General features: G+C 39.6%; 1 protein-coding gene across 2 annotated transcripts in view; it reads right to left on the bottom strand.

Moving 5' to 3' along the window:
• The window catches only part of mbtps1 (membrane-bound transcription factor peptidase, site 1), a 100,552-nt gene that overhangs the window by 46,167 nt on the left and 26,926 nt on the right, over positions 1-27,459 (bottom strand). For both annotated transcript variants that reach the window (XM_067997740.1, XM_067997741.1), the window contains exons 4-8: positions 19,917-20,120; positions 15,928-16,038; positions 12,162-12,271; positions 3,443-3,559; positions 1,679-1,746 (exon numbers count right to left, since the gene is read on the bottom strand). In XM_067997740.1, coding sequence (XP_067853841.1) covers positions 1,679-1,746; positions 3,443-3,559; positions 12,162-12,271; positions 15,928-16,038; positions 19,917-20,120 — 610 coding nt within the window. The remainder of the gene's footprint in view (positions 1-1,678; positions 1,747-3,442; positions 3,560-12,161; positions 12,272-15,927; positions 16,039-19,916; positions 20,121-27,459) is intronic.

Raw genomic sequence — 27,459 nt, 5'->3', positions numbered from 1 at the left:
TGCTGGTTGGGGATTTTAGGAGTAGAGGGCACAGTCTAAAAATTAGAGCCAGACCTTTCAGGAGCGAGATTAGAAAACATTTCTACGCACAAAAGGTTGTAGAAGTTTGGAACTCTCTTCCACAAACGGCAATTGATACTAGCTCAATTGCTAAATTTAAATCTGAGATAGATAGCTTTTTGGCAACCAAAGGTATTAAGGGATATGGGCCAAAGGCAGGTATATGGAGCTAGATCACAGATCAGCCATGATCTTATCAAATGGCGGAGCAGGCACAAGGGGCTGAATGGCCTACTCCTGTTCCTATTCCCATTAATGAAGTTGGTCTGAGTCACTGCTATTCTTCAATATAAAAGCATCTCCTGATAGCTACAAGTGCTTTCAGCCAGTCAGAAAGAAATCAGCGGTGGGGTTTAGGGAGAGTGTTCCAGAACGTGGGACCTGAGTGGCTGAAACCATAGCCTCCAATGGTGGGGCAAAGTGGGCGGGGGGGCGGTGGTTTGGATTGGAAACCTGAAAATTATGATCTTATTGCCATTTCTGTTAAATACAGGAAATTTGGCATCTCTGCTTTTAAATTGGCCGATTTCAGCAAATGACAATACACTATCATAGGTCACTTTCCAGTTCCAAAACAGTTTCCATCTCACAAATGAATCTTATTTTAAAAATTAATTCACAATATGATCCACAAACTCCACAGACTCCAGTGAGCTGAAAGGTATCCACACCCAGCAAAAGCAAGACAAAGTTTTGCTGTCTTTAAAAATACTGTCTTTTGTGAAAAAAAAGTTTGAGTACAGAAGCATAATCCCTGCCTCAAGAACTACTACGAAATGCAGAAGATAGCACATGCTGATCAAACTGGTCTTAGCCATCTGCTTCCAGTCATTGTTCTGCTGCCTTATATTCTATGAATGCTGTAGGGTCATATCTGATGATCTGCTTAGCATCCTCATTCGTCCTTCTGGCCCCGTAACCTCCCAACCTCAATACCCCTAAAATCAGACATTAAAAAGCTACCGTTTTCATTAAATATTCAGCAATTTCTTTCTAGTTACAGAATACAATGAAACACATCATTGCATCTGTTTCAACAATGATGTTCATTGAAATCTCCTCCACCCCACCCAAAGACATTTGTGTGTGAACAATGCCATTTAATAAGGTAATTATAATGAATGTGTCGGAGTCATCCACTGCCTGAAGTAGTGAGTATAGACCACAGTCAGTATACTTGTATTAACTGGGTCAAACTTCAGGCTAGGTTTTTTCACCCATTCACAGTCAACAGGTGTGGAATGTAGCCAAAATTCACTTCTTTTTCCTAAATTTAATCTTCCTTGCCTTCTCTGCTCTTGGCTTCTACAGGCAATATTAACAAAAGGTTCATTTTTCTTGGTTGCAAACAGAAACAAGTCAATAATTTTTTTTCCTCTTGAAGTACTAGCTGAGGATGCAGGGACAGAAGCATCCCAGTTTGACTGCAGCAGTTCTCATCTGGCCATCAAATTTTATACAGCCCACTCACAGAACAGTAGCCCTATACATTTCACCTATTGGTGCCCCAATCTGGCCTCAATCATTGCAGTACTGTGTACTCAGGCATCCATTACTTTTGTAAATAGCCACGCCCATGCTTAACCAGGAAGATCAAGGTCAAGAATACCAAACTCACCCATAAAGAGGTCCATCGTTGCCAATTGCAGAGACCATGATCACTTTGTTAGCAGTCAGCTCCCAAACCTACAAACCAAGAAGGACCGTCAAATAAACTGTTCCAACAGCAAATTTGTCTCCGCAATCTCTAAAGATGCCGTACGTCAGTCATCATCACATTACCATTTATACCAGGTTGGTTTCTTTACCCAAGAACAGAGATTTTCTCTCCCATAAAAAGGGAGGGGGAGGACATTACTTTGTATTTTTACATTTTGGCTAATGTTAAATAATATGAGCTAGAAATTCAAGTTTCATAGTGACAGAAAAGATATTGGGGAAAAAAAGAGAGAATGGAGAGAAAGGACAGAAGGGTTACATTTTTAAAAAAATATAAAAGTTGTGTAACATTATTGTGTTAAAGATATCTGAATGTCAGCAATAAGTATATAATTGTAATGCAATATTTGATTTCAGTACCAGGATGTGAGCTACAAGCACGGCTTTGCCAAGGAGCCTACAGTCCTCTTGAACCTGCCAACGATTAATTGTTTTTAACATCAGAATATAGTACAGGATAAACCAGGATGGAAAGAGGCACTGAACATAATGACATAGTTGGAATAAAGTAAGGATACTGTGGCATTGTTCTTAAATGCATCATTTGACCAGGTTGACACAAATGTCTTGAGCAAAAACCGAGATTTGGACATTGTGCCAGATACAAAGAACTAATTGACCATTTGAGAACTGAAGTGTTTAAAATACAATTAAATCACATGGGAGGTTTAGTCTGATTTGCTAAATTTATTCAGCTGTGGGACTGGACTGTTTGCCTGCACTGAACCGCAGCACTCCCAGCTGTGAAACTAATTTGTCGTGGCACTAATTTAATTTCCAAATCAATAGCACAACAACAGAAATAAAGCCATTTTAATATTGGGCTATATGCCCATGTCAGTGTACTCCATACTTCAATTTCACACTCTGAAGATCAGAAGAATATAACTATATCCTTACTAGCGATGATGGTGAACGTTCATGCTAAAGATTCATTAATCTGAGCTAAGAATTTAATCATTGACTCTATAAAAATTGAACATTTTAGAAGCCAAGTCTGAGTTCCAAACACTAAGAGGATGCTCAAAAGGAAATGTCTTTGAATACAAAGTACCCTCATTTCCAAGCCTTGTTTATACAAAATTATGATTTATACCACCATGTTTCATCACCACAGAAGACCATAATTTAAGGTACACATACATTATTTGTAGGTATAAGTGAGATCTGTGTACTTAGCAGATACTGGATGTCTGCTTCTGATGCAAAAAAGGGGCTCTCATTATCTATACCTGACTTAAGCTGACCACTTCAAGTCTCCAACTAACTAACAATGTCAAGTGTGCTTAGAAAAGTGGTGTATAAAAAACATTTTAGCAAATTATAATACAAAATATGAGGGTATTTGACCTCAGCACAGCAACCTTCCCCTGATTAATCAAAAATCTCCATGCTTCTCAGTAAGAAGTGTTACAATTGGCTGGCTATTTGAAGGATAGAATACTAGAGCCTGGTCTTTAATTGTTTCCAAGCTTTTATTCAGAGATCCCCCATACAACCCCCCCACACCCTAGATAAGCTCTCCAATAAAAAGGATACAAGCAAGTCCCCAACTGATACCCACCACCTGAATACAATTAACACTAATTGATATAAATAATACAATTAACAAGAAGCATGGCAATATGTTTAACAGTTCCTTGCATCTGGCTTTCAAACCGACCTTATCAACAAAAGGATGATCCATGAAGTCTGGTCCACCTATGCTGAGGTTCAGAACATCTATTTTCTTCAAAATTGCATAATTAAAGGCATCCAGGAACCAGGAGGTGTAAGAGACCTGTTTAACAAAAGCAAGATTACTTATTTCCAGAATGTACATTAGGTCCACATCACAACCACTAGACATTATTAATTTACTTCACAAATCCCTTTCTCCATCTCTCCCTACTAGAGCAGTTAGTCAGGTGACAGCTGTCATCAATGCCACACTCTGATCAATCAGTAGGTGGCACTTCAGTAACAAACTATTTCACTTAGAATCCCAACCAGCAGACAGTAAGGCCAATGAGGATCACATACTATTTCAAGTTGAGCTGAGTCTACGCCTTCTAAATGGCAATCCAGTGCACCATTGTTAAAGATACACAGCATTTCAGATAGTGAAATCCTGAACTTCAGTACATGCACACAGCTCTGAATTCTCAAAAGAATTGAAGTCCTCCACTGCTTAAGCTAGTTTGCCTTTACAGGGATTTTTAAAAAAAACATGTAATAAAATGTGAAGTGACAGATAAACTAAGAATGCAATTTCCTGTGACAAGTGAAAATCAGACAAAATCTGACAAGATAACAGAAGCGTAGTAATCACCTGTTTGCTCCACAATAAAGTGACTCTACAAATGCTCACAGCTCTGTAACCTTCTGTCAAACCTAAGTATAGCCCAATAACCCATTTGATTAATAAAAACACTAAGCTCAGAGGGACAGAGTCAGATATTAAGTTGGTCAGAACCAAAGATAAATTCCAATTAGTTGCAATTAATTTTTAGTTTAAAAAGAGTCACACTTTCCAAGCATCTTTCACAATTCGGGACAATCCAGGGTGTTGCCCAACTACTGAACTAACCAAAAGCAGATGTTAGGTAGAAATAGAAGCAATATGGCTCCTTAAAAGGGGAAGAGAGTCTGGGGCCCCAGAGAAGGGGGAAAAGGAGTACTGTTTCTTCAAAGAACTTCCCCACAGAAAGTACTAGACACAACATCATTTTGCTATTTTTATACACAACATTTAGCACTTCCTTATATCTGAACAACTATCACCTTGTGAACTAAAGGGTGATTTATGGTCTAGTCCATTCATGCCAATATATTAGTTCTGTCCCCCTTGCTGCAAAGTTTCCCGAGGGATGTCAGTGCGAGGAAGCAACCCCGGGCGTCCCAAAGCTACTTTATAACAAATAGTGCAGGTGAGTACTTCAAAACCAACATCAAAGGCATTCAAACTACCCAGCCCCTAAAGTCACTACCAACTTGGGATACAGTCTTCATTTTTAACTTTTCCCACCTATTTTTCCTTCCTCCCCTTCTCAGACACTACCTAGGCTGAAAATCCACACAGGCAACTTACACTCAGGCCTCTGAGAACTTTACTGTTACTTTGATCATACAAGTGAGATACAGAGGAAGACCCCCCCCATCCCCAACTAAAATCACCAAATCCAACTTTACAATGATTCCAGGGTGTTGCTTAGTCTACTCTAGCTGAAAGTCCATTCCATTTGTAGATCACTGTGTGAAGAACTTCCTGACATCAATCCTAAATCTCCCAGTTCCCCATTGTCTCATTATAAATAGGCAGTGTGCAAGGGCAAGCCAAGACAACTTTTCATGGCATTGTCATTTGGCACTAATGCACTATTAAATTTCCATTTTCAACGAGAGCTGTCTGGCAAAACATTTTTCATGGAAAGGGCTTAGGGTGAGGGCTAATAGTTTATTGCAATAAAAATACATTGGAAACTGTCCATTACTACCTTGAAGGGTGCAGTGACTATAATGAAGAGGATTGATCATACTCTGAATAAAATGAAAAATTATGAGGGAGACAGACAAGAAGATGAAAAATACAAGTGAGGGCACTACAATAAATGACAGATTAGCAAAAAATAGCACAGATCCTGGTGATTAGGAGAGATACAAAGAACAGCAAAGGGTGACAAAACAGATAGTAAGAGCTACAAAAAGAGGATGAAAAGAAACTCACAAGGGATATCAAAATCAAACAAAAAAATTTTACAATTATATTTGGAAAAAGAGGGTGGTCGAGAGTAATGTGGGCCCCTTAAAAACTGATAACTGATACTGTAAATGAAAATAAGGAACTGGCGGACATGTTAAATAATTACTTTGCGTCAGTATTTACAGTAGAGGAAAAGATCGCATGCCCGACACTCCAAGGAAACTAATTTTGAATCAGGGACTCATTATTACCGTAAGCAAATTAAAAGTAATGAAGAAAATAATGACACTAAAGAGTGACAAATCCCCAAAATCAGATGGTTTCCATCCCAGGGTTTTAAAGGAAGTAGGTGAGAACATTGCAGATGGCCTAACTATAATCTTCCAAAGTTCTCTCGATTCAGAAACCGTTACTTTAGATTGGAAAATTGCGTAACACTCCGCTATTTAAGAATGGTGAAAGCGGGAAACCAGGAAATTATAGACCAGTTAGCCCAACATCAGTTGTCAGAAAATTACTGGAGTCTATAATTAAGGATAGTGACTGAACACATTGAAAATTCTCAGCTGATCAGAGCGCACCAGCATGGATTTGTAAAGGGTAGGTCATGCCTGACGAACCTGATTGAATTATTTGAAGAGGTGACTAAAGGAGTGGACATGGGAATGTCTATGGATGTTGTTCATATGGACCTCCAGAAGGCATTCGTTAAAGTCCCTCATAAGAGACTGTTAGCTAAAGTTGAAGCTCATGGAATTGAGGGCAAATTATTGACCTGGTTAGGAAATTGGCTGAGCAGCAGGAGATAGAGTAGAGATAATGGGCAGGTACTCAAATTGGCAGGATGTGACATGGTGTCCCACAGGGATCTGTGTTGGGGCCTCAACTACTCACTGTATTTATTAACGACTTAGATGACGGGATAGAGAGGCACATATCCAAGTTTGCTGATGACACCAAAGATAGGCAGCATTGTAAACAGTTTAGATGGAAGCATAAAACAGACATAATAGATTAAGTGAACGGGCAAAACTGAAGCAAATGAATTTCAGTGTAGGTAAGTGAGATCTCATCCACTTTGGACCTAAAAAGGATAGATCAGAGTACTTTCTAAAAAGCTCGAAACAGTGGAGGTCCAAAGAGACTTAGGGGTCCATGTACGTAGATTAAAATGTCACATACAGGTACAGAAAATAATCAAAAAGGCTAATGGAATGCTGGCCTTTATATCGATGTCACCTGAAGTACTGTGTTCAGTTTTGGGCACCGCACCTTAGGAAGGATATACTGGCCTTGTAAATCTAGGCTGCACTCCTTCCTAGAATGATACCTGGTCTCCAAGGGTTAAATTATGAGAGATTACAAAAATTAAATTTAGAAGATTAAGGGGTGATTTGTTCAAAGTTTTCAAGATATTAAGGGGAACTGATAGGGTAGTTGGAGAGAAACTATTTCTGCTGGTTGGGGAGTCTAGGACTAGGGGATATAGCCTAAAAATGAGAGCCAGGACTTTCAGGAGTGCAGTTAGGAAACACTTCTACACGCAAAGGGTGGGAGAAGTTTGGAACTTTCTTCCGCAAACAGCAGTTGATGCTAGCTCAATTGTTCATTTTAAATTTGAGATTGATAATACCTTTGGTTAACAAAAATCTAAGGGCTATGGGGCTACGGCAGGCATATGGAGTTGGGTCACAGATCACATGATCTCATTGAATGGCGGAACAGGCTCGATGGGCTAAATGGCCGACTCTTGTTCCTAAATTATTAAAGTCACATATTCTGCCTTAAATTCGGGAACCAAATGTAACAGAATATATATCTCTACAGACATTCAATTCACTTTGAAAATGTGTATTGTGAAATCTAGTCGCTGTGTGCTAATGCTACACAATTAATAGCTTTGATTCGGTAAACTGAACTGATATCTGCTCAAAAGAAAATGATGTGGAGATGCTGGTGATGGACTGGGGTGGACAAATGTAAGGAACTTTACAACACCAGGTTATAGTCCAACAATTTTATTTTAAAATCACAAGCTTTCGGAGATTATCCCCTTCGTCAGGTGAATGAGTGGAAGGTTCTCAAAGATATGCGATTTGAGAACCTTCCACTCATTCACCTGACGAAGGGGATAATCTCTGAAAGCTTGTGATTTTAAAATAAAATTGTTGGACTATAACCTGGTGTTGTAAGATTCCTTACAAAAGAAAATGGGTAGATACGATTTAGCAAGGCTATTGACCCATCCTAGCTCATCCATGAAGAAAGTTTACAATTTGCCTTCTTCCCGTCACAACATACAGCTATTTCTTAAATGATTCCAAGCCATTTTCATCCACTACCTTATCAAGAGGTGTGTCACTGTTAATTGTTTAGGCTCTATTGCAAAACTAGACTGTAGGCACCACTCCTCATTCAGGTCAATGGGAAATGATCTTAATGTCACAGTAATTGGGAAGGGGTGGAAAATTTGAGATTATAGGCAACAATTAATGAGACATAATGTGTACACCATAAAAAAAGGGGGAATGGGCACTAGATAAACAGAGTTACACCGAAACTACAGCACAGAAAAAGGCCATTTGGTCCAACTGGTCTAGGTCAAAGTTAGTTTCGTGTGGACCAAAAACTAACTAACTACTTCTATTCCTTTCTTCCTTATGTGCTTATCTAGCCTCCCCTTAAATGCATCAATGCTATTTGCTTCAACTACTCCTTGTGTTAGTGCATTCCACATTCTTACCACTCTTTGGGTGAAGAGTTTCTCCTGAATTCCCTATTGGATTTATTAGTGACTATTTTATATTTACGACCTTTAGTTTTGGACTCCCCCACAAACAGAAACATTTTCTCTACCTCTACCCTATCAAACCCTATTTTCTTAAAGACCTCCATCAGGTCACCCCTCAGCCTTCTCTTTTCTAGAGAAGAGCCCCAGCCTGTTCAGTCTTTCCTGATAAGGATGATAGCAAAACTGAGAGGATATCCTTGTGAATCTTTTTTTCACCCTCTCCAACCCCTCGAATCCTTTCTATAATATGGAGACCAGAACTGTGCACAATACTCCAAGTGTAGTCTAACCAAGATTCTATACGTTTAACATAACTTTTGATTTTCAATTCTATCCCTCTAGAAATAAACCCCGGGGCTTGATTTGCCTTTATGACCTTACTAATCTACTTTTAGTGATTTGTGTATCTGTACCCCTAGATCCCTTTGCTCCTCTATCCCATTTAGACTCTTATTATCCAACCAGTATGTGGCCGCCTTATTCTTCCTACCAAAATCCACTACCTCACACTTATCTATATTGAAATTCTTTTGCCAATTACACGCCCATTCTGCAAGTTTATTAATTAATGTCCTCTTGCATTTTGACACATTCTTCCTTTGTATTAACTACACCCCAATTTGGTGTAGTCTGCAAATTTTGAAATTGTACTTCAGATTCCCAAATCATTAATGTAGATGGTGAACAGTGGTCCTAGCACCGATCCCTGTGGAACACCATTTCCCATCTTTTGCCAGTCTGAGTAGCTACCCTTAACCTCTACTGTGTTTTCTGTTTTGTAGCCAACTTGCTATTCATTCTGCTACCTGTCCCAACTCCACATGCTCTGACCTTAGCCACAAGACTTCAATGCGGTACCTTATCGAAGGCCTTTTGAAAATCCAAATACATTACATCTATTGCATTACCCTTGTCTACTCTGTTATTGAATTCTTTGAAAAAGTAAGGTTGGTCAAGCGTGACTTTCCCTTCTGAAATTCATGTTGACAATTCTTTATTATATTTTCGTTTTCTAGATGTCTTTCTATTACATTTTTGAGTAAAGATTCCATTATCTTTCCTACCACTGACGTTAAGCTAACTGGTTTATAGTTCCCTGGACTTATTCCTATATTTAAAACAGGGAGCTAGAACAACATTAGCTGTCCACCAGTTCTCTGGCACTATTCCCTTTTCTAGTGAAAAAAATATATATAATGAAATAGTGCCTCTGCTATCTCCTCCCTAACTTCTTTTAATATTCACAGATGCAATCCATCCGAACCAAGGCTTTTATCCCCCCCACTTTCTATCTTCAATGTTTTAATATATTTTTCAATATCTTCTGATGTCCTGCCCACCTTTTTTGCCTCCATATTTACCAGGGATATTAAGTAATTATTCAATATATCTGCCATTTTGCTGTCGTTACCTGTGAGTTTATCTTGTGCATCCCTTAGTGACCCTATCCCTATTCTAATTTTTGTTATTTATGTGTCTGTAGAATACTTCACTATTTCTTTTTCTATTTCTTGATAATTTTATCTTTTAGTTCCTCTTTGCTTTCCTAATTCTTTTTTTGACTTCTTTCCTAACCTCATCGTAATCCCTTTTGTCATCTTCTCCTTTATTGTCTACGTACTTAGGAGTATGCCTTTTTCTTTAGTTTCAATTTTACCCTCATCTCTATTCATCCATGGTGTTTCATTAATGGCTAGTTAGTTCTTGCTTTTTAAGAGGAATATATTTCCCCTAAACTCTAATGATCACCATTTTAAATATTACCTACTGCTGTTCTATTTCTTTATCTGTCAATTTTTTTTTCAGTTTACTTGCTCTAGTTCTATTCACAGCCCCTCAAAATTAGCTTTTTTCCCCCCATCTATTACTTCAGTCTTTGCCTTATGTCTTTCTCAATCATTATTTTAAACCTTATAATCGCTATTGCCAAGATGATCCCCTAGGCTTGCTTCTCTTATCTGTTCTGATTCATTTCCCATTACTAGATCCAGCAGTGATTCCTCTCCTGTTGGGCTTCTCACATACTGGGTACGAAAGGAGTCATGTACACACTGTAAAAACTCTATTCCCTGGTCTCCATTTCTTGCCAGTTGATTTGTGGATTGTTGAAATCTCCCATGATTATTACACAATGTTTTTTTAAAAAACTCATTTCATAGATTTGTCAACATATTTCATCCACCACTTCCTTTTCACTATTGTGGTCTGTAGAATCTACCTATTAACGTGATCAATCCCTTCTTATCCTTTGTCTCAAACTATATGGATTCTGTTTCTATCTTAATGTTACTTATGTCCCTTTATTCTATTGCCATTATGGTATCTCTAATTAGTACAGCTACCCCATCCCCCTTCTTCCTTCCCTATCCTTTCTAAATACATTATATCCTGCAATATTTAACTGCCAGTCCTGTTCCTTATGAAGCTATGCTTCAGTTATCCCTACCAAATCTGGCTCCTCCCCCGTTTTGTTGATAAAAGGGATCTCTCCTCCTTCTAACATTTCTAATTATGCATTAGCTTAATGAACACAGTCCCCTTCAACTTTTGAGAAGGGCCACTTTTAAAAACAGACCCAGTAGGAAGTCAAGTTAAATTGAAAGAGATGAAGGATAGGGCAAAGGATTATCCCATAACATAACTTCATAATCAAGAGCTGAGTGCACTCAGTTCTGTGCAAGTTCACCTCACCGAAATATTTCACAAACTCAAATTGGCAAAGCTAGGACTTTGTCCTTAACAGACTCTAATGTAACTGCATACCAAGTGCAAAACACAGGCCAACATCATTTGTACAGCTGTTACGTGGTATGCATGGAGGAAAAAAAGTGTTTCAAGACAACAAATGAGAAGCAAAATAATAGAGTAGAATCTGCTTTTGAGCCAAACCCCACACTGCCAATTGTAAACAATATCTCCACCCTTCAAATACACCAATAAAACCTGTTTATTGTGCAAAGGGCTCATTATCAAACAGTATGTATCAATATAACTCTGCATAAGGAAAGGACACACAAGCAACACAAACACTACACTGTAAAAGCAAATCCCATCTGGACATCAGCCAACAGGGAAATGTATAATAAATAACCAGGCAGTAGTGAAGTATTTCAAATATTATGCATTCTTTGGTCTGGCCAGTAGTTCAAGAAACACAGGAAAAAATTGACATGCTTAGAAATGTAAAAATATCTTGCACTGTTTCTCTACGGAGGCATGGTTTCATTTGAGATTGGTGGTTTTGGTAACTTGATGCCTATGCCCTTATCCTAAATGCTTAAGCTTGCTTCATTAATGGCCCTCATCAGACATAAAAAAAAACAACTTTTCCAATCCAATTAGTGTGAATTCAGACTCAGGTCTGCCTGATGAGAAACCAGGACAACATTCAAGTCCAATGTCACACCTCCAGACAACCATAAATAAGACATGTATTTGGGATGATCCAGCTAGTGCAAACAACTGATTCAATTTCACAGTATGGGGTCATCTGTGCAGATGGTTTATTCACATTAAAAATAGATTTTTTTTTGGCATCACAGCAGTAAAAGACAAAAGAAAATAAAATGAACAATTAGGTGTTGAGCTATTGAACTTACAAAAGCAGCTTTGTATACATCATCTGGTCAGCTAAGAAATATCAAATCAGGTGACCAACCTGCTTGTGGCATGTAAAATAAACGAGACTGCAGTCGGTGTGTATCACAAGATGAACTTTTCCCATGTGATTTAAATAGAAGCATTACTTTCAAAACGATGAGAACCCAAGAAAATCTAAAAGATTTTCTGGAGTATGTCCCGTTAGGAATAATGACATTTATCATTTCTTCTGAAGCAATGATCAATTTGCAAACTGCTCATTCCTCATGATGGTAGATCAGTGGAGAACTGATAGCGAATAGTCATTACCTGGTTGTTAGTGAAGACTCTGAAGATGTGCAACTCTGCATCTGGTGCCAAACCCTGACATTCCCGCATGCTGGCAATCACTCCTGCAACAAACGTTCCATGTCCCAAGCCTAATGTCAACACAAAAAGTAAACAAAATAAAGATGCCATTTCAGGATGGATGAAATGTCAATACATGTAAATTTTTTACACATTAGACATGCCCATACTTTGGCAGATTATACTTTGGCAGATTATACTTTCTCCCTCTTCCTTCCCTCCTCAATCCACTAAAAGGATCCCATCTAAAAAAACACCTCAACTTTGAATATCTAATCCTCAACACTGGGGCAGATATAGCTCTGAACAGAGTATTAGCCCCAACTGGAATGGCATTTCTTCACCCAGCATAACCTGCTGTGGGAAGGTTGAGAAGGGTGGAGAACTTTCATTACTCCACAATTTGTCAGTGAAGCTGTCTAGGACCTCTCTTTGGATCCTTTCCACTGAGGAACTAGCCAACTCCCATGTCAGCAGACACAGCAGCAAGGAGTGTTGCCATTCTTTCTATGCAAATTCACTATTTACAAGGCAAGTTTTAACAAAATAGAAATATTATGAAAACAGCAACTTTAAAAGTAAAATATTAATAGTTGGTATTCCTTCAAGTTTATGTGGCTTATGTTACAGTCCAGGCGCCCTGCAGTACAATCCTATCATGTAACTCAGCAGTCATGTGGCCAAAGAAAGTTACCACAGTTTCTAAAGTGCCGATGTTTTCTATTAATTAACTTGTATGTGATCTACATATTAGAATTTATGAACATATAGGCCATTTAGCAGTTAAGTATCACATCATCTCAAAAGATACCCTTTGAAAGGGTAGAAATAAATGAAACACAGATTGGGGATTCATACATTTTACATATGGTTTCAGAGTTGATAGACCCAGCAATACAAAGTTAGTTCACTGGAACACTGAACCATTCTGTTGACTTAGCTGCTTGGAAAGTTTCAGTCAAAATGTAAACCATATCACTTAGATATTTATTTTATCAATATTAATGTAGATGTTCATACTAAACAGTTCATCGGCTGCTCAGCATTGCTCAGCTGGCTCGAGCGCAAAATTTTAGCTTAATGAATCCTGTAACTATACCATTTACACTGAATATCGTGTGTCAAAATGCTGTAACCAAAGAATGATTGCAACAAAAAAAGAAAATTACTCTGCTGCAATTAGTCAGTAGAGACAGAGCTCTTTAAATAGTAACCATCGTCTCGGAGGCGTTTGGCCACTACAAAGTTGGCAGCAGGAACTCTATCCTCCTTTTAGTAAATAATTTCCCAGTGAACGAACATGGCTTGACCGCTGGTTTTGCTGGAGGAAGCGCATTAGTTAGTGAGTTAGAGCCACCGACAACAAAAACTATACAGCCTATAATTACCTTGAACTCCAGCGTCAGATTCAAACATGCAGGAGTTGTCCTTGCCATCTAAAATATCCCTTCTCCAGGCTGCCCCTGATATGTTGTAAATTCTGAGTACAGTGCTTCAAAAGTTCTCTGCCACGTTTAGTAACAAAAGATAGTTTGTTAATTCAAGGGTATGGTAGCCGAGTGGTTATGGTTCCGAACTAGCAACAAAACTAGCAACCCAGAATCGTGAAGTTGTGAAATTGAATTCAATAAAACTCGTAATTTGTGAGCTAGCACCAGAAAACTGAAAGCTGCTGGATTGTCATTAAAACCCAACTGCTTAACGAATGTCCTTAAGGCAAGGGAACCTGCCACCCCTACCCAGTCCAACCTACTGTGACTCCAGTCCCACACTATGTAGTTGACTTCTTGCTGCCCTCGGGGCAACTTATAGAGAAGGGTAATAAATAGTGGCTTGGCAGTTTCACCCACATAAAGCACAAATTTTTAAAAAATTGACGTCACTTCATTCAAATTACTTGATAATTCATTTTTCAAATCACTAAATTCCCATGTTGTTATTTACATTGTTAAATTCAAATGATAGGATGTCAATTATTTTAGCTCAAAACCCAACTTTGAAATATCAGCACACTGTAGTTGCAATATTTGTAGGCTTTCAAATATTATAATACAGAAGCTGAATATCATGGCATGTTTAAAGTAAGACAACTGGTAAAACGAACTAAACATATTACTTTGATCACCAACTGTGATCGCTTCTAGAACTGTTTGGGGAAGATGATTAAAGAAACGGCAGACCATCCAAATAGCATGCTTAAGACCTCTGCAACACATTTTTCCTTTGACTTGAACTAGTTTGGGCATGCTGTTGTGAGAAGTTGCCCATCACACAGCCAATTGTCCTTCACTGCTTTATCGGACCAAATCTCCACACCACCACAACTTGCATTTACGGAGCTCTCCTTATGTGCAGATGTCTCAGAACACTTTACAGTAGGGAGGAAAGAAAGAAATACAATAGACACTGAGCACACGGAAACAAGACGGGCTAGGGCAAAAAGTTCAGTTGAAAAAGATAGGACAGGTCAAAAAAGCAGGGGAGGGTGACTGATTATTAAAAAAAAGGATATAGATGTAATGGAGGGGGGTGATATAGGGCAATAGCAAAGAGCTGAAACAATTTGGGTGCAGCTGGATCAGGGACTTGACCATTGGCACCTATTATAGGCCTTTATGACAACTGGTTCAGCAAAATGGAGAACTCTGAGCAACAGATTACCAAAGCACGCAGCGAACAGAAATTCCCTATGGTCTTTCACGAGAGGAGAGGACATTACAATCCATGGAGAGCAAGTTATAGGTTGGTTGGGAGAAGAGAAATGCATGAGTTACCACAGTCTCCTGGAGCTAACCTGATTACTAGGGGAGTCATGTGACTGGGGGAGGAGCACCGTTTCTGATTGGGATGGGTTTGATGGACTAAATAGTCTTTTCCTGCCCTTCTATCCAAAAACTAAATGTGGGAGTAAAACACACTGAGCATGTACACCATTGGGTACTGATAACTTAACAAACGCAATTTACTTTAGTCATTGAGATGCTCCCAATGGCTGCCCAGAAGGGCCCTGTGTTGCAAGAGTGAAGGGCACTGGTGATCTTCACTGCAAATGTTTAATTGTCATTGCACCTCACTCAACCTCCTCGATTCTTTGTGCATTACTTTCTATGCCCAGGTAGTGGGTTGTTTTGGCAGACTCCTCACCTCCAGTTGTACCAGCTGCAAGTTATACAACTCCTCTGCCCTTTGTGATCCAGAGTTATCCCACCACCGTCTCCACAGTGATACATGCATCAATGGCTACTAACCCATGCCCTCAGGCAGAAAACGCCTCTGTACAATTCACTAACTTCAAAATGTACCCCCTTTGTTAAATTCTCTAATGCCAAGTCTGACCTGGAATAAAATATTTGCTTTGATTGCAACTGTAAAATGATTATTAATGACTAACAAGCAAAAAAATGAACTTAACTCCCTTCTTGCTAATGCTTATCAATTCAAAGTAAAATCCTCAGATCAGCAATAAGTGATAAACGTAGGCAAATGGCCCTCATCTAATGACATTACAACATTTACTTTTATTATAAAAATTGTTCGGGGGGGGGGGGGGGGGGGGGGGGGGGGAGGGGAGAGAGAAGAGCAATTATGGCCCCAAAAATTCTTCTGTTGCTCAGCTAAAGCAACTCATTATATGAAACAAAATATTCTGAAAAAGGAACCCCTAATCCAGAGCCAAAATCACATCCAAAAACTAGCAATACATTTTGTAGAATTCAAGTCTACATACCATCATCTAAAGTCTTCTCATTAGTCCAATTTGTCCGCTCTTTCACATTCTTGAAGTGAGGATGTTTTTCACTGAGTCCCGTATCGAACACCGCTACTTTTACACCAGCACCTGGCAAGAAGAAAATAAAAATCAAACTGAAAATCTACGCATAGTACTGACCAGTTCCGGCGAAAGGTCGTTCTCATGACATTAACCTTTCTGCTTCAGACACTGACTGACCAATTATGCACATCCAATAATTTTAGTTTTATTTAAAATTTCTAGCAATTATAGCCTCAAACCAACATAGTTACAATGCTACTATCAGTGACATCTTGTTGGAGGCTTCAGTCACATCAATCAACGTGTCTACTTCTTTGCAGAGTTGTCTGTCCATAGGTTACGTTAGGAAACACATTGAATAGACTTGACTACAATTTGAATAGTTTGGAATCACAACTAAATTTGAAATCATACTATATCTTACATGTAATGATACCTTACAGGTGATGGAAGGGATAAAGAGAGAAGTAGTTCTGATGGCAGCTTAGAATATAAAAGACAAGCCTTTTTGTTTTGCACGAACTCCAAGTTATTCTAGTAATAATCTAAAGACGAGGTCTGAATCCAGAGCAAAGTGAAGAGACACTCCCTCTTTCAGGGAATCTCACTATTCCCCACCGCCCGTGTCAGCTCTGGCCCCATCCATGATTCCAGACTTGTGCTACAACTTTAGCCAGTGCAAAGCATGACCACAATTCTACAAGTGTACGATAATGCAGTCCAAGTCTGGCAGGTATTACTCAAGTCATCTCAAGAGAAAGAAATGCAAGCCCAACAAGCAGTCGGAGCATTTCAGGGATGGGGAGAAAGAGGGAGAAAACAGCCCAATTCTACGACAACTGACCTTGGAAAGACAAGGTTGTATGCCTGCCTTATTGTTCAAAACCATTAACTTTATCAGCAATACAAGGAATCTAACTACAAAATGTAATTGTGCCAGTGGTAGCTGCGGAAAAATAATTGAGTGATTCGATTCCTCTGATTTGAGCTAGTTACTTGTTAGCTGGCTGGTAGTTTTTGCTACCTGCGTAGTGAATGGAATTGCTGTTAATTATGTGTGAACTAATCAGCACGATTAATCCAACAGACTGGCTACTTGATTTATTTCTTCCCCCACCCACTCACCAGGTGTGACATTACAGACAAGAGACGTCAAATTATTTGAATATAGCCAGAGCAGATAACCAGAAGGAACTTAAGGCAAAGGGTAATAAATATCTGGAATAGTCTGCCGAACAAAATTGTATCATGTGATTTATATCAATTAGTGTTAATTGTATTTAGGTGGTGTGTGTCAATTGGGGGTGAGAAAGATCTTTGAATAAGGGCTTGGAAGCAACTGAGACCAGGCTCTAGTTTTCTATCCTTCACCACTTGGCCATCCAATTTATAACAAGGGTAGGGCATTCAAAAGATAGTCAAATGCTAGGTAGGGATGGTTCTTAAATACAAGAGATAATTGAACATGTATATTCAGGAACTTCATATATCTTCAGCCAGCCTCTATTTAGCTGCCAAAGTATACAGAGGAAAAACGTCTGTACAGGACTACGTGCTGCCTGTGAGGTGCAGGAGAATGGACGAGAGAAGTCATGTCTTCAAATACACAGTACAAGTGCATAAAGCCCCACATCCAAACTTTTGATTTTGGATATAAAATGAGTTACAGCTACTAAGTGTGGAAAATGCAAAGACGTAAAATTAGAGTATTTAGCCTATACAGAGTGTCAGGTTAAACTGGTTCCACAGCATTTTGGGTTCCACTATCTGGGCAGCAATTTAAAGATGATTGATCTTAAAAGATATGTTACTCATTTGTCTGTGTTCAACACATGAAGGGAAAAAATAACATTACAAAACCCGAACTAGTAAGCTATAGAATGCCCTTAGTACAACTATACAAGAAAAATGTGTTTTTGTGCTAAACAATGTGATTAAGATGACGAGAACAATGTGTGTATTCCAAAGTACAGCCACACAAAAACTCCTTCTCTAGCATGGAGATTTCTAACAAGTGTCTTGGCTCACCCACAGAGAATAATAAAACATCCCGGGGTAGTTTCCGCTAAATTGTGCTGGTTTTTTCAGCACAATCCGGCCAGATCTGTGGAAAAGATCGAGGAATTTCGATGTATGCTGGGTGTAAATTAACTTCAGTGTAATTTGAGTTTACGCGATCTTTTGCGCTAGTTCAAAAATCATCGTGCTAAAGTTGGCCCTGCCCACAAAACTGACCATGCCCTGAACAAGGATGGCGAGTTTCCGCTGATTGCACCTGTTCGATGAGGGCCTTCAAATTAACCTAGTTTTCTTGGGCACACAGGCACATTTTAAAATATTAATACTTAATAAGAAAGTGACTGGCATACAACAGTGAATGTAGTATGAATGTAGAATGGTTCAGTATAGTTTTTATTAAAAAGTCATTTTCAGTGATTTAAAATCAGGTTACTCATTAGGTGGAAGACTAGATACTCGTATTAAAAATGCTTATTGTGATAAACCCATTTCCAGCTGTATTACTAAAACTGCAACTCAAACACATCAATGAATATTTTTTATTGCAAAAAAACACGATTTTGCTGATTCATGGATGATTTTACACTTGTGATTACATTAACACATTTAGCGGAGACTTGGAATGAAACCCAGCCGGCTCAAATTTCGGGCCCAATTTGCAACCGAAGTGGAAACTCTACCCCCTAGAATGTAAAATACACTTTTTTATATATAAAGTAACCAGGTTCTTGTGAACCACTTTGGCACGTTTCTAAGAAAACACTTCATTTTAGACTATTTCAAACAAACTTAAATGTCACTTTTAACAGGACCTACATATTTCAGTAAAAATGTTCTTCCCCAAAAAATGAGTCAAGCATCTTTATGGAGACTGGCGTTTTCATCCACTTATTAGTCACATAAATATCACATTAAAAAGGCAGTTTTACCAAACATTGGAGTAATCAGTGGCACATCAGGATTTGTGACTTTTTACTGATGGACCTATAAACAATTTCACATTAGAGATCACAGTAGGGACATTTTATACAGTTTAACTATTAGTGAGGAAACCATAATCAGTGCATTTTATATCAGAGGTCATAGCACTGCAATGTGAAGGATGTTTCATATAGTTCTCTAGTGGAACTATAACCAACATGTTACATCAGATACCATGGTATACAGTGATGCAAAGAAAGGTTACTAGATTAAGAGGGATGGAAGTTAATTTGCAGTTCAACCAAAACATTGATCCTTACCATCTATAACTCATTTAAAATACTGAACAAAAGCACTTTTTGCAGTCTCTCTAGAACAAATCAAATCAGTGAGTACTGATGAAAAGCAGGAGCTAGCAAAAGGGTTACCAAACCCAACAATGCAAGGTACCTGATTGTCCAAATTGTGTTAATGACTGGTGTATGGGTTCAATCACTCTTCAAAGATCAATCATGTCATCGGCACTACACAAAACTTATTTTAAAAACCAACGCCAGTTTTAGATCAGGTATAATGTGTTCCTAAGTGAATGCAACCAAGAGTTATATGTTTATTAGTCTCTGAATATTGATCTATCCAAAGCCTTAGTTTTAAGAAAAGTCATTTGCAGAGCAAGAATTATTTGTCAAACAACCCAACATCAAAATGCGCTTCCATCACAAAGACTACACTAACTTGGGAGATTTATATTGCAAAAGTCTAGTGAGAGTCATTAACATCACCTGTAAAATGATTTCTAACTTATAGCTGTGCTCCAGAATTGTTCTGGAAAGTTAAATGAACTAGACAGAGAGTGTCCGATTTTGAGTACCATAAGGAACAAGCAGTCAAAAAGAACAACTGATGCCTCCTTTAGGCTCTTTCCAATTATACAATGTTGCTATCAAACACCACAGACTATTCATCCAGTTACATAACATTGCCATGTGGAGGCCCATACATACCTGTATGCCCCATCTGCCACAATACATCTGCCTGCAGGGTCTGAGCTACCTGCCGAGGGATGGCCCTCAATAGGCGTCGGCTTGAATGCCTGCCTGTAGCATGCCAGAATCCAGAGCCCAGGGAAAGGCTGGTTCTCCTCAAAGGTCTCGAAGATTGCCACTTCTGTGTCCATCGACTATCATTGCATGGCACAGCTGAGTCTGCTGCAACAGAAAAGAAAATACATTTGAAGTCTCAGGCAGGGAACAAGAAACATGTGAATAATGTGTCCATCATGTTTTGGGATTTTTTTTCCCCTTATTCACAGAAAAGATTTGGAAAAGAGCTACTTTTAAACGTTGTGTTTTAAAACAAAGTGGGGAAACTAGTCAAAAAATAGTCCAATTGGGTTCCTCGTCATTATCACAACAGATCAGTGACAAAACAGAGTTTCCTCACCGATACAAAAATAAATTTCCAGAGAGAAAAATGGTGTTAAACTTCATTATATGACAATCAATGTACAGGATCAGAGAATGAGCAAGTGTCTACAAAGAAATGGCACTGATAATAGCAAAACTCTTCCTCATTCTTTCATATATTCTTATCCTAACAAATCACACTTAAGGCTCAAATCAAGTTTGCAGGCAGCAGATAGTCACAAGTTGGGTATAACGGCTGCACTCTGCAGTAGTAGGATGCACGATTGTCTGCATGGAAAATTCTTGATCAGTGACCAGTGGTGTTAGTGACATAATCCAGCACATCAGGTTCCAGAAAAAAAGTTTGAAATGGGTCCACTGCCTTACTTTTTTTAAGCTGGCAGGAAAGATGGCAAATGGAGAGGGAAGGTGGTTTACTGAAGATGAACTTTACTGAAAAAATTGCACTCACACACTTCAAGCTGAGAAACAATGGGATCCAAACTCAACTCCTGACAATATTTTGTAAATTGGAAGACATTTTTTTTTAAAAAGGGATTCTCATTTTGCAGGAAGTGCTGCACTCGCATATCAAAGCAATATTCTGATACATCATAAATCACTGGTCTTTTTCATTGAATTTTACATGCCATATTACACAACATATCTAGACTTTCTGCTTTTATGCCTGCAATTCAATCTGGGTACATATCAAGATTCTAATCTGGAATATTCAGCCTCAGAGCATATCACTAACAACAGTGCACAAATTGATCTAAAGGTAACTTCTTAAAAAGTGCACGTGAATCACAAATGAAGAGTTGCAAGTTCCACGTCCAACTGATTAAGTCTACCTCTTCAGCAAGCCCTTTGACATTCAAACAAACAATGAAAACAGGGCGGTCTTCTTAAAATGAGGTTGAGGTCACAAGGTTTCTAATACAGTATAAAACCAACTTTGGGAGCAAGCAAAAAAAGTTTAAGCTACCTACATATGTCGCCCTTTTCAGGTCTCAGTACCAAACCCCGGCAGCAGACAATCTGCTGTTAGATCCAAGCGCCCTCTTCAAACAACCAACAGAAGGTGCACTGGAGGCACGCAGTGAAAACTGGTCATACATTGTACCCTTCCCATGGGGAGCCACCAGAGGCCACAAACATCCTCTGATGAAGGATCAAAAGGAAATTTGAAATCAAGAGCTCATCATGGGGAGGAACTGCAGGCATAGACCCCACCCTCCTCCAGTGTGATGCAATTGGCTGGAGTGCACCAATGCACAACAAATGCAAAAATCCACACTCCAGGCAAGAGCTATACTTACAATCATTTTGCTTTTTAAAAAATTGCCAATTTTCTCTCCACCCCTCTCCTGAAGGGATTGGCTTCTCTTGCAATGTGGTTCCGTGGGCATTAGGCATCCTTCAGTAACATGCCCAAGTTGCCATTCTTTATGTGTAGGTCAGGACAATTAGAGCTGCTGGTATATTTTACCAGGGAGGCTTTGCAGCCAAGCTGGAACCTGCCTTCACTTGATGCCCAAAGCTGCATCACTTTCCAGCAGCTATCATTCGATAGCAGTCAGGAGCAAGAACTGCATCTGATATTTCTTTCCCAACCTGAGGGGCACGGAGACAAATTATAGCACTCCTGCTGCTAACCCCAGTTGAAATAAACCAACTCAACACAGAGGAGGAATCGAACAGAGGTGTCAGGGGAGCAATTTCTTTTTCTACTGTTGATGGAGCCAGAGATAACAAGTGCTATATATCAATCAGAGTATTCTAGCATTGGGCAGGCAGTGCTGGACATTAGTTTTCTATTAACGAGGAAGCAATAAGCCACAGCTACTGTATTGTACATCAGAGGCCGACTAGGTGAATTCAGAACAGATGGCATTCCTACTGATCTTTGGTACAGGATGTTCAATTTGCAGTCTAGAACACTGAAGTTCATTGACACTTTCGTCACCAGAACTGCTCCACTCTGCAGGTAGCTGCAAATGGTATCTGCACACAAAGTTCAAAAAAAAGAGAATCTTCTTTAGAAGATGTTTTTCTCTTGCCAAATATATTCAGTGTGCTCTACATTTTGATGACATGTTTTGCAAAGGGAACATGAGTTTCTCAATCTCACAGCAATTTCAAGTGAACAGTTAACCATTTACTTTACTGAAGATGATGGTTGAGGTTGCTGTTAGTCACATAGCACAAGGCAATAGGGAGCATTCTTCACCTTCCAGATACATTGATCTCCCCTTAGCTGCTGTAAGATTATAGCTCGCCCTCAAGTCAGTAACTCTTGGGTCCCTGCAAAAATTTCAAAATTGGCTGGGGAAACACATGCACGGAATGCACAACACACATCTGTAGTAACATCTAACAATTCCAATAGCTTGATTCCAGGATCACAACATGCTTAAGTTTTTTTTAATATAAATAAAAGTTACTTGGATAATTAAAACACTGAACCCATCATTTTAAGTGTATTTGACTGTAGCAATAATGCATTGACAGGTGGCAGCTGTGTTTTCTAGGCTTCAACAAGGAAAGATTACTGCATCATTTGCAAGTCTCTTTGTTTACACAAGCTTTGTCATTTATCAAAACAAAATTTTGGAAGCTTCAATTTATTTTTTTAAACGGATCAATGGGATGCTCAGTTTTAAATACAAGTGAACTAAATCAGCTGATACTTGAACACTCGGGGCTGAAAATTCCAATTAATATGGGAGCCAGAGTTTATCTCATGGAATCACTAATTCAGTAAAGCATATGGTATACGTATTCCGTTTCCATCAAAATTCACTGGACCATAAACAGAATCATCAAAAAGACAATCACATGACCACCCAGGCAAAAACTGGTCAGTATCTGATTGGAACATCCACAAAGACTGAATCAGTGTGTTTGCGAGACTGTCGCACCACATTTTGTGAAGATATTGGTAGGGGGAGATGAAGCGTTTCCCCAGGGCAACAGTAAACAGACAAAGACTATCAGGCCTACTTGGGAGGTAGTCATCCTTTCGGCAGGAAATAGTGCATGATATGATACAAAGGAAGATGGTAGTGGTTGTTGGAGGCCAATCATCTCAGCCCCAGGACATTGCTGCAGGAGTTCTTCAGGGCAGTGTCCTAGGCCCAGCCATCTTCAGCTGCTTCATCAATGACCTTCCCTCCATCATAAGGTCAGAAATGGGGACGTTCGCTGATGACTGCACAGTGTTCAGTTCCATTCGCAACCCCTCAGATAATGAAGCAGTCCGAGCCCGCATGCAGCAAGACCTGGACAACATCCAGGCTTGGGCTCTTAAGTGGCAAGTAACATTCGCGCCAGATAAGTGCCAGGCAATGACCATCTCCAACAAGAGAAAGTCTAACCACCTCCCCATGACATTCAACGGCATTACCATCGTCGAACCCCCCACCATCAACATCCTGGGGGTCACCATTGACCAGAAACTTAACTGGACCAGCCATATAAATACTGTGGCTACGAGAGCAGGTCAGAGGCTGGGTATTCTGCGGCAAGTGACTCACCTCCTGACTCCCCAAAGCCTTTCCACCATCTGCAAGGCACAAGTCAGGAGTGTGATGGAATACTCTCCACTTGCCTGGATGAGTGCAGCTCAAACAACACTCAAGAAGCTCGACACCATCCAAGATAAAGCAGCCCGCTTGATTGGCACCCCATCCACCACCCTAAACATTCACTCCCTTCACCACCGGCGCACTGTGGCTGCAGTGTGCACCATCCACAGGATGCACTGCAGCAACTCGCCAAGGCTTCTTCGACAGCACCTCCCAAACCCGCGACCTCTACCACCTAGAAGGACAAAAGCAGCAGGCGCATGGGAACAACACCACCTGCACGTTCCCCTCCAAGTCATACACCATCCCGACTTGGAAATATATCGCCGTTCCTTCATTGTCGCTGGGTCAAAATCCTGGAACTCCCTTCCTAACAGCACTGTGGGAGAACTGTCACCACACGGACTGCAGCGGTTCAAGAAGGCGGCTCACCACCACCTTCTCGAGGGCAATTCGGGATGGGCAATAAATGCTGGCCTCGCCAGCGACGCCCACATCCCGTGAATGAATAAAAAGAGAGAGGATAAAGATGGACCATCTGAAAAAGCACAGTTTCAACCTTTTAAAATGCAGCATGTAGTGTAAATTTCAATGGGCACAGTTGCTTTTTGAAGCCGATCACTTTCACCATTATCTTTCTAAACAGCTGTGACATTTGCCAATCTACATTACGGCTTTCAAATTTCCATAAGACTAAGGCCTCACATAATCCACATTTGCAGATGTGAGTAGTGGAGACATTCTGCTCATGGGTTTGACCTACAAAAAAGCATCACATTCAAAATATTTCAAGGTTTTATCTGTGGCAATATTACATGAGCTGAGGCCAGAAAGGAGGCAGACAACAGCAGACAGACATCATCAGATCAGGTGCAGTACGATATAAAGGAATAGCCTCTTCAGGCACAAGCATCAGTTACAGCCATCAGACCTCATCACAGCAGCTCCCTGTACCAAAAATCTTCCCAACCAAAGATAAGTTTTCATGAAAAACTAACTTAGAAAAATCAAAACTAATTTGACAAGATTGTATAGCTTAACTTTTAATAAATCTTTGTTCAGTCCTTTTAGCCATTCCCACCAAATAAATCTGCTGAAATTAGAAAATGCATTGTTTGATCAGACAACTTAAAAGCACAGAATCTAACCAGTCTCAAAAATAAAATTCTCCACTACATTGTTGAATCCAAGGTGGATTAATGTAAATTATAAACAGTAGTGATCCTGACAGACCTACAGCACCGCATTCAGAACCTCCCCTCCACCACCCTGACATAATTCCTCTAACAAGCACCCCTTTAAAACAAAACTCCAATTTTTTTTTTTAAAAAGGGGTGCTCTCCAATATACAGGCCTTAAACTCTTCCTGTTGAAGCCAAGCTTCAACACTGCATAGTACTTGCACCATCCAGCTGGCACAAAGCAACAAAAGCATCATCAGGCTTGACAATACATGTTTGTGTTGAGGACCAGAAAAGGCTACCAGGCCCCCACGTGCTTACTTCATCCCCAGTTCAGCACTTGATGCTTTGGCCTTACTGCAAAGGTGCTTCATTTTATTAGAGCACCTCGGCTTCACTTCATACTGAGGCCAGTACCTTTCCTTTAGTTTGCATTACTCCTGCACATTGCAATGCAGAAATTAGATTCAGAATCAAGACCGATGTACCTTACTACAATATCACCCCGTACACCAAAGCAGTGCTGTAATTACTATCTTTTCAATGGAGGGAAGGTCACACTATCATTTACGGTTGAAAGAAATATCAAACTGCTTTGCTTCCTCCATAAATGGAGTATCAATTTTTTCTTCAACCCTCCGTCTATGCTGCTAAAATGCTTATCTTTCAGTTCTGATGCAGGGTTATACACCAGAAACATTAACCAGCCTTTTCTCTTTGCAGGTGCTGACAGTCCCACAGAGTTTTTCCAGAATTTTGTTTTGTTTCAGATGTTCCAGCATTTACATTTTCCCTTTTTGCCAAAACTAGTTAGAAGCATTTTTTCTCATGATCCTGATAATGATTTGGTTGTATCCTCCTCTGGACCCATCTTTTGTTCCTTTATTGTCCTATTACCACCTCCTTTAGCCTCGCCCCATTATTCCTTTTGTCATTTAAATCACTCCTGCCATCCACCCTATCACAGACCTCCCCTTTTGTTCTTCTGCCCCCCTTTTCCCTGGCTCTTTATTTGCTTATAAACTGTTAAATCTCCAACTTCTTCCAGTTCTGATGAAAGGTCATCGATCGGAAACATTAACTCTGTTTCTCTCTCCACAGCTGCTGCCTGACCTGCTGAGTGTTTCCAGCATTTTCTGATTTTATTTCAGAATTACCGCAGCTGCAGTATTTTGCTTTTGTTCTACTTAGAAGCAAATTACTTCCCCTCATACTTGGCAAAATGTAACTTCAAGTATAGTTTGCGTTTCTTAGTTACTGCAGCTGCAATCTTCAAACTTGTGGGTTACAGCCAGGGATGCAATTTCAAAATGGCCTGTGCGTTTGGTTATAAGCCATGTGAACCCAAAAAGCCAAGCTACAGCCTGAGAAATTTGCATTCCCACCCTGTAGCATAGTTTTCCTGGCAGCTGCAGAACAATCCTCAGGCGTATCTGAAATCACACGTGTAGCCTTTAAAGCCAGTAGACAGGTACAAAAAGTAATCAAAAAGACTAATGCAACATTGGCCTTTATCTCAAAGGGGCTGGAATACAAAAAAGGGGAGGATTTTTTGGTTTCAATTCTAGAAACTCTTGTCAATGCATTACTGCTCCAAAGTACATTTGATGGCACCCTTCACTTGAATGCACTTAAAATGATGGGTTCAGTGTTTAAATAATCCAAGTAACCTTTATTTATATATTTTTTTTAAAATCTTGGCCCATAGTGATCCTGGAATCAAACAATTAATTGTAATGTTACTAAAGATGTATATTATGCATTTTTGTGTATTTCATGCACGTCTGTTTTGTTCTCAGGAATTTCCCCTGCCAATTTTGAAATTTTAGCAGAGACCCAAGAGTCACTGAATCGTAGGAGAACTTTGATCTTCTGATTGATCTCTCCTTAGCTGCTGTATAATGTATCTGTAAACTGCAGAAAGCTCCCCATTACCTTGTGCTACGTGACTTAACTGCAACCTCTAAACAATCAACTTCAGTACAGTAACTGCTTAACTGTTCACTTGAAATTGCTGTGGGATTGAGAAACACATGTTTCCTTTGCAAGACATGTCGTCAAAATGTAGAGCACACTGAATATATTTGGCAAAAAAAAACAAAGAACATTCTCTTTTGTATTTTGTGTGCAGATACCATTCACCTGCAGTGAAGCAGTTCTGGTGACAAAGGTCAGTCGTCTGGTTTTCCACTCTTGACTGGATGTGATGTGGAGATGCCGGTGATGGACTGGGGTGGACAAATGTAAGGAGTCTTACAACACCAGGTTATAGTCCAACAGCTTTATTTGAAATCACAAGCTTTCCTCCTTCGTTAAAGCTTTCCATTGATTGGTTCCTTTGTTGGACTAGTTAGCGCTGTCTAGATCCTA

This window comes from Heptranchias perlo, chromosome 16 (genome assembly GCF_035084215.1).
Source record: "Heptranchias perlo isolate sHepPer1 chromosome 16, sHepPer1.hap1, whole genome shotgun sequence".
NCBI lineage: Eukaryota > Metazoa > Chordata > Chondrichthyes > Hexanchiformes > Hexanchidae > Heptranchias > Heptranchias perlo.
The sequence above is the reverse complement of the archived record's forward strand: the minus strand, read 5'-3'. Positions and strand labels throughout refer to the sequence as shown.